This window comes from Punctularia strigosozonata (assembly GCF_000264995.1).
Source record: "Punctularia strigosozonata HHB-11173 SS5 unplaced genomic scaffold PUNSTscaffold_22, whole genome shotgun sequence".
In the NCBI taxonomy this organism is placed as follows: Eukaryota; Fungi; Basidiomycota; class Agaricomycetes; order Corticiales; family Punctulariaceae; genus Punctularia; species Punctularia strigosozonata.
In genome coordinates this window covers 285,294-303,104 of record NW_006767454.1, presented here as the reverse complement: position 1 = coordinate 303,104, position 17,811 = coordinate 285,294, and the positions used below count along the sequence as shown (strand labels likewise).

Here is a 17,811-nt window from a genome sequence, read left to right as displayed (position 1 = left end):
TTGCGATCTAATCTATGATGAGTTGTTCCCACCCGTCTACTTATAGACGAGGAGGGCCGAGTTCTAGCGTGGCCACGCCCGAAAGCGCGTCAGGGTCAGGGATCCCGCGTCCCGAAGACGAAAGAAACACGGTACTCGCGACGATCGATGGCCCCGGACTCGCTGGACCTCGGCAAACGTGCGCGCGCCCGACGGGCCGGACGTGGCCGGGCGCGCCAGCCACCGGTCTCTCTTTCGCCCATCATCGATGACGACAGGTCGAAAATGGTCGCGCCCCGGCCAGGAAGGGGAACTGACCAGGAATCCATCCCCATCTCATCCGCCCTCCTCGACGACCGTGCCATCGCGCACAACATCCTCAACATAGCCGCCATCCGATAGCGCCCCAGGGTGTCCCCGAGCATACCCCGATCTCACCACTACTAATACCACCCGCCCACCCCCGCCCAACCGATGCCCGACACCACCCCCACCCCCGCAACCCCGTCCTCGTCCACCGCAGACGCCATGGGCGCGACCGACTTTGGCGACTCGTCGCACCTCATCGTCGTCTCCAACCGTCTCCCGATCACCATCACCAAGGACGCCTCGGGCGAGTACCACTTCAAGATGTCCTCCGGCGGCCTCGTCTCCGCCCTCTCCGGCTGCAAAAAGTCGCTCACCTTCACCTGGATCGGCTGGCCCGGCTTCTACATCCCGGTCAAAGACCGGCCCATCGTCGACAAGCGGCTCTCGGACGAGTACAGCTGCCAGGCCGTCTACCTCGACGACGACGTCGCCGACCGCCACTACAACGGCTTCTCCAACTCGATCCTCTGGCCCTTGTTCCACTACCACCCGGGCGAGATGAACTTCGACGAGGCCAACTGGCAGGCGTACCGCCAGGCCAACCTCGCCTTCGCCCACGCCGTCCGCACCGTGATCCGGCCGGGAAGCATGGTCTGGGTCCAGGACTACCACCTCATGCTCCTCCCCATGCTCCTCCGCGGCCTCGTCGAACCCAACCGCACGAAGCAGGTGAGCGGAGATCGCGCGCGCTGGGAATGACACGCGTGATAGATCGCTAACGCCTCGCTGTTCTTTTTGGGTGCAAGGGCGCGAGCAGCACGACGACGACGGAGCTCGAGCGCATCACGGAGGGCATCGAAGGCGACGTGCCCGTCCCCTCCGAATCGGAATCGCTCTCGGGCGTCAAGATCGGCTTCTTCCTCCACACCCCCTTCCCCTCCTCCGAGATCTACCGGTTCGTCTTTCCCCCTCCCCCCTTCTCTCTCCCTCTCTTTCTCTTGCGCGCGCGTGTGTCTGTGTCTCTCTTACTCACGTGTCCGCGCTTTAAAGCATTCTCCCCGTCCGGCGCGAGATCTTGCTCGGCATCCTCTACTCGGACCTCATCGGCTTCCACACGTACGACTACGCCCGGCACTTCCTCTCCTCCTGCACCCGCATCCTCGGCCTGCCCACCATGCCGAACGGCGTCGAGTTCGAGGGCCGGCTCGCCCACGTCGGCACCTTCCCCATCGGCATCGACCCGCAAAGCTTCATCTCCGTAAGCACCGTTACCCCCATCCCTTTCACCCTCTCTCTCCTCTCTCTCTCTCTCTCTCTTTCATTCTCACCAGCGTTCTGAGCGCTAAAATTCACCCCTCGCACGCGAACACACACACACACACCACCAGAACCTCGAAAAACCCGCGGTCAAAGACCGGCTCGCCGCGCTCGAGCGCCGCTTCGACGGCGTCAAAGTCATCGTCGGCGTCGACCGGCTGGACTACATCAAGGGCGTGCCCCAAAAGCTGCACGCGCTCGAGCTCTTCCTCTCCCAGCACCCGGAGTGGATCGGCAAGATCGTGCTCGTCCAGCTCGCCGTGCCCTCCCGGCAGGACGTGGAGGAGTACCAGAACCTGCGGAGCACGGTGAACGAGCTCGTGGGCCGGATCAACGGCCGGTTCGGCACGGTCGATTTTATGCCGATCCATTTTATGCACAAGAGCTTGCCGTTCGACGAGCTGTGCGCGTTGTATGCGGTGTCGGACGTGTGTTTGGTGTCGTCGACGAGGGACGGGATGAACCTCGTGAGTTTTTTTTTTTCCCTTTTTCCTTTTTTCCCTTACCCTCCCTTTCTCCCTGTCCTTCACCCTCACTCTCCGTGTCCTTCACCCTCTCTTACTCACGATCGGCCCGGTCGTTAGGTTTCGTACGAGTACATCGCGTGCCAGCAGGAACGTCAGGGCGTGATGATCCTCTCCGAGTTTGCGGGCGCGGCCCAGAGCTTGAACGGCTCGCTCGTCGTCAACCCGTGGGACTCGCAGCAGGTCGCCGACGCCATCTTCGAGGCGGTCACCATGCCGGCCGAGCAGCGCGCGGAGAACCACCGGAAGCTGTTCAAGGTGCGCTTCCTCCCCCCCCCCTTTTTTTTTCTTATTTTGTTGGCGTCTTTCCCGCTTTTTCTTATCTGACCTTCCGCGATGCTCGTGTAGTATGTCAACAAGTACTCGGCCGCGTATTGGGGCACGTCCTTCGTGCGCGAGATGGGCAAGCTCAACCCCGAAGAGGAGATGAAACGCCTCCAATCCGACGGCGCATGACACTAAACCGATCCCCTGGTCCTCCGGAACAAAAAAAGACACTTCTGGTTAGATGGGTTACAAAACCGTTTATTGCATTATATGATATGCTCTTCTCGACCATGACGACGACGACGAAGAAGAAGAAGGGAATAAAAACGCAAAACAAATGTATGTAGTATGTACGCACCCCCCTTTTTTTTCGGTACTTCACACGCAGCACGCCATGGCCCGTAGCTGCTCGCGCAATTGTACGAACCTCGAAGAATATGTTTTTTTACTTGTAATGCAATAGATGGGCACAAATGCGAAATATATACGGGTTGATTGCATCCGGGGGTCGTTGGCGTGGAAAGGTCGTGAATCAAGAAAAGTTGCGAGTGGGCATTGAGGGCCGCGTCTCGATGCGTACGAGTATGGAGCACCGGTGCGTCCACCGGGGAGGGAGATGGGCGTTCGTTCAGTCGAGGGCGCGTACGAGCGCTTCGGCCTTGGATGATCTTGGTTTGATGGAACAAGGGAAGGGTTTCGGGTAGCTGGGCCGCAGAGTCGGCACCGCGTGAGACACCTCCGTAAGCGTTAGGAGGGAGAACGGCATTTACCTTATGACGCCCGTTGTGTGCTCCTCTTTCGGGATGATCGCGTTCCCGTCCGCGTCGGTCGCGGGGGAGATGGAGAGCGTCGCGAGGGACATGGCGACAGCGAGGAAGACCCAGGAGTCGGCGAGGTTGATGCCTGGCGCGTAGAAAATTTGAAAAATGGAAAGTCGATAGGGCAAGTCAAGAGGGGGCTTAATTGCTCGGAGAGAAGGCGTACCGGGACACACGCGTCTTCCGAACCCGAACACGAAATCGCGCGGGTCGCGCTCGGGCGTCGGTCCCAAGAAGCGCTCGGGTTTGAACGCGAGCGGGTCGGCGTACGTCGCCGGGTCGCGACAGAACCGCCTGAGAGCACACGCGGTCACCTCTCAGCGTCGCTTTTTTTATATCCATATCTTGCCCCTCGGGAGATGGGATGAGGAAGGGGGGGAGGGGGTAAAGCTCACCAGATGTTGGCGATGACGTTCGCGCCCTTGGGGATCCGGAAACCGGCGTAGACGTCTTCCTCGCGTGACACGTGCGGCAGGCCTTGAGGGATGGCGGGGTAGCGCCGGAGCACCTCCCGCGCGAGGGCGTCGACGTACGGCAGCATCGGGCGGTCGGCGAGCGTCGGTAGCCGGTCCGGGCCGACGACGCGGTCGAGCTCGGCTTGGGCGGTGGCTTGGGCGGAGGGGTGGAGCGTCATCGCGAGGAAGAAGGAGTGCGCGTTCGGGATCGTCTGGATAAGAGGGGTATCAGTGGTGAAGCAGAGGGAGAGGAGGAGCAGGAGGTGCGCGTACGGTGTCCGACCCGCCGGTGTAGATGATGGACGCGGCGGCTTTGATGAAGTCTTCGTCCGCCGAGGTCACGCCAGGTTGCTCAAGCAGGCTCGCCGTGAAGGACGGCTTGGCGGTGCCGTGCGCCTTTATCGGGGACAACACGTCGGTACACGGGAGACGCCGATAACAGAGTGGGGTGAGGACGTACGAGCTGCTCTTTGACGCGGAGAAAGGGCGTGTCGACGAGCTCTTCGCGATGCCGCCGCATCCGCGCCGCCACGCGTTTGAACCCGGCGCCAGGGAGCCAATCGGGTATGTGGCGGACTTATCAAGCATCCCAGTCAGTCCCGATAGCGAAAAACTGTGTGAGGAGAGAGGACGCACGGAGGGGTAGGGAGTCGACGAGGTACGCGCCCGGCGTGAGGACCTGCACGAGCTCCTTAAGCGTCCCGTCCGCAAGGCGAATCAACGGGTCGTCCTTCTCCTGCACCTCGTACCCGTACGCGATGTCCAGTATAACGGCGGCGATCGTCCTTTCCTTTCCACAACGCAACGTCAGCTCGCGGCGAGCGTACGCAAACAGACAGAAACGTATTCACGTCCGGATGTGCGTCCCCAGCCGTTCCGACTCCGGATCGTCCAGCACGCGACGCAGGAAGCGCTGCACCTGCGTCTGCAGTAGGTCCGCGTAGCCACCGAGGTTGGTCTTGCTGCCGAGCTGCTTGGTGATGAGCCGCCGAAGCTCGCGCGTGCGTTCATCATACGGCGCGATGTCGAGCAGAGTCTCGCGCCAGCCGACGAGCTCGGACGACATCGTCATGTACGGCCGGTCGCAGTAGATGCTGCCCTTCTTCTCGAACAGATCCTGGGCCGCCTGGGGGGAGTTGAGCACTACCCAGGGGTCGCCGGCGAGGTTGCAGTAGACGATGTCACCTGCAACGTTTACCCAAGCATTCAGGCTGTTGTAAGGTACAGATACAAGAGAGGGGGAGGGGGGAAGAGCACGGACCGTATGTTCTCCGCCACTCCGCGAACGTCTTCCAGCCCGCCTCTTTGGGCCATTGCAAGATATTGCCGAGGATGGGCAAGCCTTTCGGTCCAGGCGGGAGCGGCTCGCGTCCCCGCTTCGCTTCGAGTTTCTTCAGTAGGTAGGCAGCGAGCAGGAAGACAAATCCGCTGATTATTTGGAGGTGCAGCGAGGCCACCATCGTCGTGCGCGTCCGCAAGGGACTTTCGAGAGGCAAGTCGCGTCGGTGGCGTTGATACGCACCGTTGATACACACAGATACATGATGCCCCCTGGCTAGCAGGCATGGACTACGGTCCTCACCGCAGCGTGTCGCGACCGTGACACAATCGACACGCTACGAAGCCGTATACTATCGGGACTATTCAGGCATCTCGACGTCTTCACGTTGAGCGACCGTCAACTGGATCACTATCTCACAAGCGCCGGGATGCATGTCACTTTCAAGTTTCCTCTACCCAGCGTTGTTCCATCATCTTCGCTATCACTGGGGCCGGCTCATCGTAAGGACAGTTGGAACCTGCTGGCAAAGGTTGCCATTTGCCTTCGAGTACCAAAGGCGTAACTGCCAAATTGCTGGGGACGTCCGGAAATGGGAGCTTGAGCGTGTACTCCCGAGTTGAAGGATGAGAGATCTCTTGCCGGTCGCCATGCACAAATTTGATCTCTATGCATACTGCCTGCAGTGTGTCCGGTTGCATTTCGGTAGCGAGCAGCTCGGCGTCTCGATTTGTCCTGGGCATGCTTGTTTTACCTGCATTTGGATTGTCCCCTGGAGGTGTTACGACAACAATGGATGACTTCCCGTAAGGTCTGTAGCTGCAGAATAACTCCTGTCAGAGTATAAAAAAGCATCGCACACATCAACGCCCCTGTTGATAAACACTCGAAGAGCAGCTCCCTTTATTACCAACCCCAATGGCCACAGTTGACCAGCTTCACCTCCCGGTTGACTCGGCCTTGGCCTCCGAGTCAGACCAGGCTCATGCGATGGCCACGTATGGGTAAGCGCTGTGGTAGCTCTTTGGATCGATTCGACACACATATTGCCGCCGGTGCCGTGCCCAATACAGGGAAGCGGTCTTTCCACTAAGCCCATACCCAGACAAACCCGTAAGCCGCAGCCACGATGACTGTCGGGCGAATGATCCATTCTTGTTGTGTTCACATGCAGTTCCAATTCCGATGACGATTTTGTATACCGTTTTGTATAGCGCGTGCATTATGATGGATATAGCCCGTTGACGACGCATTGCATCGTGAATGGCAAAGCGAAGCGGCCGGAACGAATTTCAATGATCACGTTATGTGTGCTCAATGGATTTGAGTGCGGGCGCTCGACCGGCTCTATGCTGCAGCTTGCTTGACTCTTGCCGCCATAGCCTTGAGCTCGCGTAATGCGTTCTCTAGTTTTGCATGCGCTTAGCTCCCTGGAGACGACCCATTGTTGACAGACGGCCTTATTGTTTCCCCGATGATCTGGCTTTACCGGTTCCACGAACCCAGACAACCCGTCCGTATCCCAGCATGGCCCACGGCTGTGCTGCGACCTCGGAATAGTCTGTCACCGTGACTGAGGAGCGTTGTGGAGCCGGAAAGACACGCGCGGTCGATCCTCAGCCCGAGATGAGGTCTGGGGCATGCTGTGCACCCCTCTGGCCAGTGCAGGGTGGCCTAAGATGGACAGCCTGCGATCGTAGGCTGCGCGAGCTCGGAAGGCTGAAGCCACGAATTGCCATCGCGTTGCACAGCACATGGTCACGCGTGTACGGTGGCCTCGGGGTTGCACTGAGTATAAAAGACGCTCTTGTCTGGACACAAACATCAAAGCATTACAACCAATCCCTCGATTTCAGAACCCACTGCTCAACTACATCGCATCTCGCCTTTCTACCATGCATCCATCTGCACTTCCGTCAGTCTCATAACTACGTTTCTGGTGGATGTTGTGCTGACGTTGATCCGGAGTACAGTTCCGTCCAGGCCAATCTCTCACCCCTGCGTGATATTATCGCCAACGAAGGGGACCGCCTTTTACACCAGGGTCAAGACGAGTCCGGCCCCGCTGAGGTTGAGATTGTCCCGTGGACCTTCGGGTGAGCTCTACGCTTCCTCAGTGCAGATGAGTTGGAGAACTGACGGTTCATTGCTTGTCCTGCCTGTAGACCTCCGAATCGACCGCCTCCGGGCAAGCCCGGACCTAGGCCCAGGCCGAAGCGCGCATGATTCGGACCTCGACAACAACTAGAATCATATCCTTGCATGTGTGCCCCAAATACCACCATACTGGTGCAGCCATTATACTGCCGCCATCATAGCTTGATAATTACTTGATGTGCCTATGTACTCAGTTACCATCCTATAGACTGGGGATATGTATTGCATAGGATCCTAGTACATCCCGTCCTTCACCATATTCAGTTAACCACCGCGTTCGTCTGCGTTGTAGATGCGAAGCCCATTCTTTGGTTTGTCTCATCAAAGACGCTGTAATACCTCTCCAGGAACGTGTACCTATAGGAAAGGCAACAATAGTCCATGAGACAGCTGTGCCACGGGGTACTAAGTATCAACATACCCGAGTATGAAATCGAGGCCTGATCCGACGAGTGTTCCGATCTGCGCGGGGTATGAATGTGAACAGCTTTTAGAAGGATACGGAGAGATCGCACGTCGTTGACGATGAGGTACAAGGAGTCATCCGAGCCTCCGATTTCGGCATTCAGAGCTCGTGGCCAGCTGAACAGCATCATTCATAAGCATCCGGGGTATACGAACGAGGAGCTATGACTTACACTTGCGCATTGGGCGTCAGCTTGAAGTTTTGACCTCCGATCACGATGTCCAGGCCCAAGAGATTCTCATACCGGTCTGGAGTGATGCTGAGGAGTCCAGTGGTTGAGTCCAGTGTGGCGCCGGTTGCGTTCTGGTATTTTGCAAAGGCGTCTTGACAAAGACCGCCCATCAGTTCGGTGACGGAATTCAGCCAGCGCAGACTCACTTGAAGCGATGTAAGTCTGGCAGGATGAGCGACTATCAGCATTGCAATAAAACTATGAGCTATACGCTACGCACCAGTGTGGTACCTGCGTATCACGTCAGTCAGCTGTTCTCATGCCATAGGAGATGAGTACTTACCGGTATCAACGATGCCCGCGGTCTTCTCCAGCACAGCGGAATTGTTGTACGTCAAAGCTGCGTCAATACCCCTGAGAGGTCCGCCTGAGTTATCCTGGTCACATTCATGAGGTCGTCAAATACTGACCAGTAGTATGCCGCCGGCGTGGTCGTCGTGAGTGGAACGTAGGTGACGGCACTTTCGCATTTGGCGCTGTCCACGCCACCAATCGTGAGCTCGCCATTCTTGAGGCTCATGGTGGTAGTTGGCTGGAAGTAGATCGAAAACATGTCCGAAGGTATTGTGCTGACAAATGTTCAGGGCCTCAATGTCCAAAACAACTGTATCGTGCAGTGGACGTACCCTTGTGCCGCAAGTTCGTCGATGATGGTTGGGATGTAATCTGTCATGCCGTCGACGGTACCCCATGTCAGAATCTTGGGGCCGATGCCGAGCAAACCGTCGACTTCGTCGAAGCCTTCGGTAACAAGGCCATAGCCGACGGACATATTGTGCACCGCCATTTGCGGAGACAATGCTACGGTATCCGTGCCTGGTGAAGTAGACAAGTCAGAACAGCGTCAGCATCAAGCCCTTCCCACAAGGACGCACATACCTCGCCGAAAAAGAGGCCAGAACCGTAGTCTACTTCCGTGAATATGCCGGACGAGCAGTTCGTGGTGCTAGTACGGGTATACGGTTTGGCAGAACCAGCCCACGTGTTGCTGCTCCCTGAACCATGGATTTCTGTTGAGCCGCATAGTAGGAGGTAGATAAATGGAATGTGCTTACCTGTATCGACCAGCACACTGTACTGTTCACCCTCCGAACCGATGGTGATCGTTGTGGTGTATACAACCTGCGCGCTTGAAGTCAACATTGAAATCACTGCATAATGTGCTGTCGGACGTACAGCAGCGTTGGTAGCGTCGACGGAGTATGCGCTGGCCCGTTTATGGTTGCCGCTTTTGATGGCATGGCCTGTGTGAGCCATCGCTTCGATACGTGCACGATCGGCCCTGGCCAAGTCGAACTTCTGGGTGCCCTTGGTATTAAACTTGGATGTGAAGGAGAGGCCAAGGTTCGGCGTGGCACGCGGAGCGGGAAGCGCAGCGGCACCCAATGCAACGGTAAGGAGACAAAGAGAGGTCGATCTTGACAGCATTTTCGCAGCCGTTGAACGCAAAGTGCACCAGCTTAGCGGAGAGAGGGAGCCGACGATACGCAACGAAGACGTACGATTGGGCGTTTTATAGTGAAGACCATGTAGCATCCGGGTCAAGCCAGGTGATGTATCGCCGCAGGTCATACACCGCGTCACAGACTGAAGTGGAATAAAACTCTCGAGCAGAGACTATTGAAAGAGTGAGCGGAGGCTTGGCATGCAGAAGCCGCGCTAGCACCCCGCCGCAAGGTTAACGTGGTCAAAAGGGCCATAACCTGCTGGCCTTTCTTCGGAAAGTTAAGTTGTCGACGTGTTTGGTGGAAGCTCTTGGAGATAGTATAGAGCGCTCTCATGTTGCAAAGAAGCCTTCAAGAGCGTGATCCCGGGAGCGAACAGCCTAAATGAGGAAAATCGCGACTAAAGGGGAGAAACAGCGGAGCAAGCCAACGGAACGAGCCAAGACCATAAATAGCAGTCAACGAGGTTCTCAGATAGATATGGCATCCAGAGAAACTCCGAGATAGTTTTGGCTTGTCCAGGGATATACGATTGCACCTCTGCCGCCGAGAGCGAAGCCAAACTGGTATTATACGACGTAGAGATGTGGCGCTCATGAATGCATGTGCCTATTCCGTTCGTAGGCTTCAATTGATCGTCGAGTCCGTCTCCGCCGTTGTCGCAAATCCGACCTGTTCTAATAGTAAGTATGAGAGTCCGCAACGACAGTGGCATCGACAGACCTGGTTGTTGGTTGTGTCGTAGACGCTAAGCGACGGTAAGAGACCAAAACATAGAACGTGAGCTGGGGAAAGAGGGGCTCACCTGTAAAATCGCTCCAGGAAAACGTAGCTGCGAGATAGTCATGCACGGATTGGTACTGATGGTGAAGAGCGACACTCACCCATTGATGAAGTCCATGCCTGATCCAGACATTGTTCCAATCTAAGAAATAAGACGTCGAGGACAAGTACGCTCGGAAACTACGGCGACCTACGTCGTTGACAGCCAAATATACGTAATCGTCCGAGCCCCCGATCGCTAAATACACCTGAACACAAGCGAGGATCGCATAGATCTTCGTACTTACCAGCGTTCATGGTACGAGGGAAGATTTGCCCTGTAGATGTGATGTTCAGCGCCAGGCTCCTTCATTGGAACTTCCCGTACATACCGTTCGGAGTCAAACTGTAGGTGTTGGAACCAATCATGAAGTCGAGGTTCTTCAACGAGTTATACTGCGCAGGGGTAATGCGTAGCAATCCGGTAGTCATATCGAGGGTGGCGCCAGTGGCGTTGACGTAACGGTTGTACGCATCTAAAGATCGTGAGGATATGCGGGACGGTGATGTTTGTTGAATATTTACCAGAAGCGCTACGAATTAGATCGCGTAAACAGTCAACATACAGTAGGTGGACTATACTAGAAGAGCACCTACAGGTAGAGAAGCGTTGTTCCTGCGAACAAGTTGAGTACGTTCCGAGCCTCGATATGTGCCGTTGCGCTCACCAGTGTCAACAATACCGGCGGATGTGGGAAGGATCTCTACATCGCCGTACTTGATGGTCTCATCTATGCCAGGTCAGACCGTCACGCACGATAAAAAGTTAACACTCACCGATACCCCAGTACGCGGAGGCTGGGGAGGTGGTGGTTATAGGCACGTAGGCGACGTCGCTTGTCGTCTTGCTGGTGTCCACTCCGCCGAAGGTCAGTTCACCGTTGGTGGACTCCTCTTCAACGCTCGGGGCAAAGTAGACGGAGACAACGTTGGATGATATGGTGCCCTACCAGAACGCGTGTCAGAGATTGCACATGCACTCAAGAGGCGATCGATATGTGCACGTACTTGAGAAAAGAGATTATCGGTAACTGTAGGAACTGTATCCTGGCCGGTAACAGTGCCCTCAGTAAGATCTACGGGCCCGATGCTGCGGAAGAGATGTGAAAACATCAGTTCGGATAGAGTGCCGAAGGCGAGCAAGGATTATACCCCAAGATCCCGTCAATGCCATCGCCAAAACCTCTTGCCTGGAATGCCGCGCCGATAGACTGGTTGCGAATGACCAACTCTGGCGACAGAGTCACCGTATCCGAACCTGAGGTAGAGATTCGGTTAGAGAAACGGGTTGTGATGAGCTACGACATACATTCTTCGCCAAAGAACTCCCCGGACCCATACGTAACCTCGACGAATTGACCAGGCCGACAGTCCGAGCTGTCCGTCTTCTTATACTTCTTGTCGGCACCAACCCACGTATTCGAAGATCCTACCAAAGAAACGATGAGTTAGGCTCGATACACAAGGATCACAGGACTTGACTGCTTACCGGTGTCGACGAGCAGGTTGTATTGCGTGGCAGGTGATCCCACGCCAACACTGGCCAGGTAGGTGACGGCGACATTCGTGACATCGGACGAGAATACGCCGGCCCTCTTGCTCGAGCCCTGCGCAGAGACGCGGTTGCCGCGGTCCCTCAGAGCCTTAATGCGAGATCGGTCCGCGTCGACGATCCTGGTCCCAGGACGATACCGCGACCGAACGGCGAGAGTAGTGAGAGAGGAATCTTGTGCCATTTGTGGGCCAGCGTGGACGTGGCCGACAGCCAGGCTGGCTACCATGAGCGCGTATAGGAGGGTGTTCTTCGTCATAGCGATGTGTGTAAGGATCGTAGGGCGTAGCGATGTGTGCGCGCTGTTGAGGGCCGGCGGACAAGCTGGTCAAGTTGCGTAGATCGCTCTTATAACCCCACATGGTCGAATGTGGCGGGTATAGAACCGCCCGCTGGAATGACATTTGAACGTTTGAACATCACATTGGTGCGGCTGTCTCCGCGGGGTTCCAAGAAGAACCTACTGGCGTACCCTCAGTTTGTTTCACGTGAAGAGACTAGGAAGGACGAACCACCTTCGGACAGGATACACGTTACCAAAGACACTGTGGAGAAGTGACTTCGTGCTCTGCGCTCGAATGACTTGTCCCGTCCTGCAAACCCGAGCGGGAAAGGCTGACTTACCTTGAATGTTGAAGGGAATCAGTCATCCCGGATGACGTGCATCCCGTACAAGGTGATACATGCATCGGATGGACAAGTGTACGATGGTTTGGAACTCACAATACGCATACATAAACAACAGATCCTGATATTCACTAAGTGTGAAACCCTTCACCGGACGCTCGAACCTCCGAATCCGGTACTTCGCCGCATACTCCCGAGGTTCGACGGGCCCTCCCCTCTATCCTCGCTCCACCTCGATCCGGACGAGAACCCTCTCGCCAGCGGCCTCCGGCTCCTCTCGCGCTCCCAGTCGTACTCCCTCGCGTCCCGCCACATATCTCCCGATGCCGCTCTCCGGTTTCCCTGACCCATCATGTACGCCGCAGCGGCGCCGAGAGCGGTGCCGGTCCAGAACCCCGGTCGCCAGCCCTGTTGGGTAGATGCCTTTGGATCGGTGTTCGACGGGGTGTAGGGTGGAGGAGGGTCGGTTGGGCCGCCGAGACCGCCGCCAAAGCCGCCTGGGAACCATCCTGAAGGTCGTTGTGGGCTGGGTCCGCCGGTTGTGCCGTTGGGACGTCGTCCGAGGCACGACTTCAAGAAGCCGTACAAGATAAACAGCAGAAATCCCGTCCAGACGATGGTGAATAGGATAGACGCTATGCTATCGGCTGGTAACGATACGTGAGCGAACAGTAGCAGGGGTAGTGGACAGTATACGTACAGTTGAATCTCCGCGCGGACCAATCATAATCGTTCTGATTTCGGAGATTATCTGGGACGTGGACCAGACGGTACTCCAACGAGCATGAGCCTGGACCATGTCGTTCAGCCTCCGTCGCATATCGTTGATCAAGAAAAGCACCTTTCAGCACGTATGGATCCCCTGGTCCTGACCAGCCCTCACAAGACACTTCCACACGCCCGAGACGCAAAGACTCCGGCAAATCCGCCTCGCACTGTAATCCGAGGCGTCAGTCTGACCACATGCCCGCGATGAAAGTCGGTATTTACTACCTTCCAGTTTACATCCGTGCCAGAGCCTCCTGCATTTCTACACAGTATCGCATCGGGCTGGTACCAGCCGCATGGTTTCCCGACGCAGATCAGTTGCGGAATGGGATCCGTTCTTCTTGCAGCGGTAAGGGCATCTCGATAGAACGTCAAGGATGGAATGTTAGCCAGGGCTACTTTGGACATTGCGTCAAAGAGGATGGTTTCAAAGTGAGATCCGCCGTGGTCCGGCGTAAGAGTTGCGAGCTACGCATGGTTTCGCCCGACAGTGCTCGAGGATGCTGGAAAGGGCGCGCACTGCCTTCGAACACGTCAGTGCGTACATACGATCACGTGGTGCGCCCTGTCAATGCACGTGGCTCATTCGCGGGACGAGGATCGCGCAACGTTTTCGCGTCGACCAATACTAACGCCAGCTCAATTCCAAGGCGCTTCATTTAACTCCATTCCAGCAGCATCTTGCTGCTCACTTCCACTCATTTTCACTGAAATGTTTTGCACTGTTTTCGTCGTTGCGCTGCTTGCCGCACAAGGCCCGTATGCCGCCGCCACCCCAACCAGCCCGCGATTCAGCCTTCCTCTCGCTGCAAGGTTCGCCTCCGACGGAACAGCGCGCATCGTTGATATTGACCGGGCACGCGTCGCGGCCATGAAGACGCATCATCACTTGCTATTGACCGATAGGCAGGAGGTGCCCGCACGCCGCGCTCATCCGCAGACGATAGCAGTCACCAACACGGCGATCAACTACATTGCGTCTGTCAGTATCGGCCAACCGCCCACTACTTGTGAGTCTCTGGCAATTCCTTGCGGTATGGGCTTGGAATGACCATAATTCAATATTCAGACAATCTTCTGGTTGATACCGGTGAGTTGTAACACCTTGCGAGAGGTCCTCATGATAAACGTTATGTCCTACACACAACAGGCTCGGCGAACACGTGGATCAATGCATCCACGCCTTACAGACCTACCGACTCCAGTATACGTACCGGCGAGTCTGTCCATCTGACGTACGGCACGGGCGGCTTCTCCGGTACCGAATGTAGGTCGTCGCCATCAACTATGTGCTTGTTGGGCTCACTGCGACTCCTTCCCTAGATATGGACCAATTGTCGCTTTCCCCAAATCTTGCTATCAAAAACCAAGTGGGTGTTTCTCACAGCCCACGCTGACTCGAATATGCTGATCGGAAACAGTCGATCGGGGTAGCGAACTCCACCTACGACTTCGACACGAGCGGAGCGGTACCCGTAGATGGCATATTAGGGTAAACAGATGCATTACTTGCGAAGATCACGCACGCTCATACGCGAGGACAGGATTGGCCCCGTCGATCTCACCCGCGGCTCACTGAGTAACAAGACCGAGACGATTCCAACCGTCGTCGACAACCTATACTCACAAGGCCTCATTGCGGAAAATCTGATCAGCATCTCCTTCCGCCCTTCCGCGAACGGCTCCACCTCGGACAAGAACGGCGAGCTGTCCTTCGGGAGCGTCGACGGTTCGAAACACGTCGGCTCTCTGACGTACGTACCCATCACGAAGCAACAGCCGGCGGGGGTCCACTGGGGAATCGACCAGGTGTGCTCTCTGACTGCCGTATCATATGCGGTCGAGCAGCAGCATGCTGAGGACGATCTCAGTCCGTCAGATATGACAACAAATCGATATTGAACAGCACCGGAGGCGTGATCGACTCTGGATCGACGCTCATCTACCTCGCGTCAGGCATGTACTTATCACCTTTCATATCCACACCGGTAATCATGGGATCGATCCTGCGCAGATGCCTACGACGCGTACAAGGTTGCAACCGGCGCAACGCTTGACAGCACGACCGGACTCCTGCGCATCGAGCCGTCTGCGTACGATAAGCTCAAGAACCTCGACTTCGTCATCGGCGGGGAGACGTTCACGCTCGTTCCCAACGCCCAAATCTGGCCCAGGCAAGCCACATCCCATCACGTTCGACGCGAAGATTTGAAAGACTGATCGATGTTTGTTATCAGAGCTCTGAACACCTACATCGGCGGCTCGAACGACTGGGTGTATCTTGTCGTCAACGACGTGGGTATCCTTCGTTAATGCGCATATACTATCGATCAATTGACCATTGGCCGTGTATGTTGCAGCTCGGAGAACCGTCTGGGAACGGCCTCGACTTCATCAACGGCTATGCTTGGATGGAGCGGTTCTATACCGTGTACGACGGCGGTGCGAATCGCATGGGCTTTGCCAAGACCTCTTGGACCAACGCCACGACCAACTAGCGCACGGACGTACATTCATTCTCTTTGCAACCTTTCGATACGCTATCTTTTTTTTAGTTCGCATGCTATCCTGTTCATGATGTCCCATGGAATTCTTAATCACGCTATCGAATGGCCGATTTCATTTTTCTTAGCGCGCTGACAAAACCTGTAAGAGGAACGAGCCTGGTCAGTGACGTACTCGTACACCGCTGGTAGGAAGCTTAAAATACGAGTTTACCGAAACGATCACAAATCGTGCACTCCCAGAACACTACAATATGGCATTGCTCATGGCGCGGTGCTAGTAGGATGATACAGAAAAGGTAGCTACAGATACAGGGTATGCGATTTTGGTTTTCGGGGGACGCGAAGTGCCCCGCGTTCCGGTCTATGTGTGCAAAGTCCATGACAAGAAAAGTGCCGACGACGACGGTTACACGGCGTACGTCGGCCCTCCTTGGCCGTATGCGGGCTGGCCGTATGCGCCGTGGGTGCCGTCTGTGGCGTACGACGGTCGCACGGAGCCGTTGGTCTGCGCCATGAGGTTTTCGCGACCGAGCTGGCCGCGGTGCATGCCTTTCGACATGCGGAGGTCGTACCAGAACGTGAGGAGGTAAAAGGTGAAGCCGAACGCGATCGTCCATTCGAGTACGGCTATATGCGCAACATTGGTCAACAATCCGATTCACGCATATATGCGTGGAGATTATGGAGCGTACCGTCGACGTTGTCGGCCTTGGTACCGTTTTGGGTGAGGAAGACGGCGAAGACGATGGCGAGGATGATGAGGATCCCGGCGATGAGCGCCTTGGCGAGGTAGGTCGCCTTGAGCTTGCGGATCTCGCCAAAGTCTTTGGAGATCCAGCGGTACTCGAGGATGGTGAAGATGGCGGAGAGCGCGACGCCGACCATGAAGACGAGGAGGAAGACGCGGTGAAGGGACGTGTGCCGCTTCGTGTCGAAGATGGTGAGGAGGATGAGCCCGGCGCCGCCGATGAACGCGCCGAGGACCGCGAGCCAGTTGAACACTTTTTCGCGTCGGCGCATGTTGGGGATAAGCCTGCGTTTTTCGTGTTTCGTCGCGTGAGCAAGGACGATTCGGGCGCATACAGTAAGGCGGGGTGAGTCGGCTTACCGTCCGGTGTGCCGCAGCCAACGCTCGATGACGAGCGAGAGAAAGAAGCCGACGGCGGTGATGGAGCCGCCGACGATGAAGAGCGGTTTGAGGATGTCGGCTCCGATGTCGCTGATGAACGGTATAGTACCGTCTTCGCTCACGTAGATCGGCCGGCCTTGCGCCGCCCATGTGATGATCATGGCCAGTAACGTGGCGCACTGTATCCGACGAGACTCGGTCAGAAAAGCGGGTTCGGAGCGAGCATGATGCGAAACGCGTACTCACCCACATGAACGCGGCGAGCGCGGGTATCCAGACGTACGCCCAATGGTGGTGTTGGTGCGAGAACATGATCGTCGTTGGCCGCTAGTCTTGATTACTGTAGTTGTGATCGTGCAACAGGAGAAAAGAGAGAGAAAGGAGGCTTGGCGACGTGGTCGTGTGCGCAGTGCCGGCAGGGCGGGAGGGCGGGAGGATAGCGAGCGGCGCGGAACGTTCTTGTTGAAGCTTTTACGATGAAGCCGCGTGACGTCATGGGTCGCCGAGGTTTCGCAGTGCTGGGACCTTTGGACGTCTCGTTGGAGCGAGCCCATGCTGCGCCCTCGCCGGTGCAGCCGGATGACTTCACCTGGACGTCTCGTTCCCGGCTGCGAGGGGCCCGGGGAAACAGGAATAATCTGTGTAAGGTCATCAACGGGCCATGCTCCGCGTAGGTGTGCTCACCTCGCAAGTTGAAGATGAATGCCGGTATGAGATTCGGTCTGTGTTGACATCATACTACGCATGTTCTTTCCTTGAGACTGATTGGCAGGATGATACCTGGAGAACAGAGATATATCGTTTGCGAATCGCAATGACCGTGCCGAAGAAGGCGGAAATTTAAAGGCGGAAAGCGCCGCCAAACGCGATCACGTGCAGCCATTAAGTAGTGGCTTTTCCGTTTTTCGTAAGTAAATATCATCGGACTACGAAGAACCTCATACTGTTATATACTGGCTCAAACCAGCAACTCGACTCTGATGCAGACGTACGAGTCAGCAATAACACTTCTTAAGCGTGTCTTGGAGACCCCGATGACATCTGCTTCGTCCAGTCTCAACTCCGGCCGTGCAAAACATCACTCGTCGCCAACGCTCCATGAAAAAACGAAAGGCTATTGACGGCCATATCCGCGTACTGCAGGAGCAGATTGAAATT

The 17,811-nt window shown here is 56.2% G+C and overlaps 8 protein-coding genes across 8 annotated transcripts; 3 read left to right on the top strand and 5 right to left on the bottom strand.

Annotated features, from left to right (window-relative positions):
• Positions 1-609: 609 nt before the first annotated feature.
• On the top strand, positions 610-2,585 carry PUNSTDRAFT_77708 (TPS1 protein; the record flags this gene model as incomplete). The annotated part of the gene is made up of 6 exons (XM_007389012.1): positions 610-1,017; positions 1,095-1,243; positions 1,339-1,546; positions 1,677-2,072; positions 2,190-2,387; positions 2,478-2,585. The coding sequence occupies 6 exons, from the start codon at positions 610-612 to the stop codon at positions 2,583-2,585; spliced, it is 1,467 nt and encodes a 488-aa protein (XP_007389074.1).
• A 365-nt stretch (positions 2,586-2,950) lies between these two features.
• Positions 2,951-5,129, bottom strand: PUNSTDRAFT_146935 (cytochrome P450; the record flags this gene model as incomplete). Its single annotated transcript, XM_007389011.1, has 9 exons — positions 2,951-3,100; positions 3,167-3,299; positions 3,381-3,508; positions 3,610-3,881; positions 3,943-4,065; positions 4,130-4,245; positions 4,306-4,454; positions 4,521-4,854; positions 4,931-5,129. The coding sequence occupies 9 exons, from the start codon at positions 5,127-5,129 to the stop codon at positions 3,025-3,027; spliced, it is 1,530 nt and encodes a 509-aa protein (XP_007389073.1). The 3' UTR covers positions 2,951-3,024.
• A 1,445-nt stretch (positions 5,130-6,574) lies between these two features.
• PUNSTDRAFT_116897 (uncharacterized protein) lies at positions 6,575-7,196 on the top strand (the record flags this gene model as incomplete). Its single annotated transcript, XM_007389010.1, has 3 exons — positions 6,575-6,863; positions 6,922-7,044; positions 7,114-7,196. The coding sequence occupies 3 exons, from the start codon at positions 6,575-6,577 to the stop codon at positions 7,194-7,196; spliced, it is 495 nt and encodes a 164-aa protein (XP_007389072.1).
• A 169-nt stretch (positions 7,197-7,365) lies between these two features.
• Positions 7,366-9,231, bottom strand: PUNSTDRAFT_139311 (aspartic peptidase A1; the record flags this gene model as incomplete). Its single annotated transcript, XM_007389009.1, has 12 exons — positions 7,366-7,462; positions 7,527-7,567; positions 7,621-7,687; positions 7,744-7,894; positions 7,950-7,965; positions 8,024-8,034; positions 8,087-8,157; positions 8,214-8,372; positions 8,430-8,619; positions 8,679-8,798; positions 8,859-8,925; positions 8,980-9,231. The coding sequence occupies 12 exons, from the start codon at positions 9,229-9,231 to the stop codon at positions 7,366-7,368; spliced, it is 1,242 nt and encodes a 413-aa protein (XP_007389071.1).
• Positions 9,232-9,875: 644 nt separating this feature from the next.
• PUNSTDRAFT_139310 (acid protease) lies at positions 9,876-11,881 on the bottom strand (the record flags this gene model as incomplete). The annotated part of the gene is made up of 15 exons (XM_007389008.1): positions 9,876-9,920; positions 9,972-9,996; positions 10,054-10,080; positions 10,133-10,173; positions 10,226-10,269; positions 10,319-10,348; positions 10,403-10,546; positions 10,596-10,603; positions 10,668-10,686; positions 10,739-10,801; positions 10,848-11,016; positions 11,079-11,160; positions 11,223-11,328; positions 11,380-11,499; positions 11,560-11,881. 15 exons carry the CDS (start codon positions 11,879-11,881, stop codon positions 9,876-9,878), a joined length of 1,245 nt encoding a protein of 414 aa, XP_007389070.1.
• Positions 11,882-12,310: 429 nt separating this feature from the next.
• Positions 12,311-13,456, bottom strand: PUNSTDRAFT_109197 (DUF1183-domain-containing protein). Its single transcript, XM_007389007.1, has 4 exons — positions 13,243-13,456; positions 13,091-13,184; positions 12,950-13,039; positions 12,311-12,896 (listed from the first exon to the last, which is right to left on the bottom strand). Exons 1-4 carry the CDS (start codon positions 13,423-13,425, stop codon positions 12,397-12,399), a joined length of 867 nt encoding a protein of 288 aa, XP_007389069.1. The 5' UTR covers positions 13,426-13,456; the 3' UTR covers positions 12,311-12,396.
• Positions 13,457-13,736: 280 nt separating this feature from the next.
• PUNSTDRAFT_123195 (acid protease) lies at positions 13,737-15,631 on the top strand. Its single transcript, XM_007389006.1, has 11 exons — positions 13,737-13,830; positions 13,895-14,027; positions 14,087-14,107; positions 14,168-14,284; positions 14,341-14,387; positions 14,439-14,509; positions 14,562-14,826; positions 14,889-14,973; positions 15,032-15,191; positions 15,255-15,312; positions 15,378-15,631. Exons 5-11 carry the CDS (start codon positions 14,343-14,345, stop codon positions 15,513-15,515), a joined length of 822 nt encoding a protein of 273 aa, XP_007389068.1. The 5' UTR covers positions 13,737-13,830; positions 13,895-14,027; positions 14,087-14,107; positions 14,168-14,284; positions 14,341-14,342; the 3' UTR covers positions 15,516-15,631.
• A 299-nt stretch (positions 15,632-15,930) lies between these two features.
• On the bottom strand, positions 15,931-16,965 carry PUNSTDRAFT_139307 (uncharacterized protein; the record flags this gene model as incomplete). The annotated part of the gene is made up of 4 exons (XM_007389005.1): positions 15,931-16,151; positions 16,217-16,557; positions 16,633-16,832; positions 16,900-16,965. 4 exons carry the CDS (start codon positions 16,963-16,965, stop codon positions 15,931-15,933), a joined length of 828 nt encoding a protein of 275 aa, XP_007389067.1.
• Between the last annotated feature and the right edge of the window lie 846 nt (positions 16,966-17,811).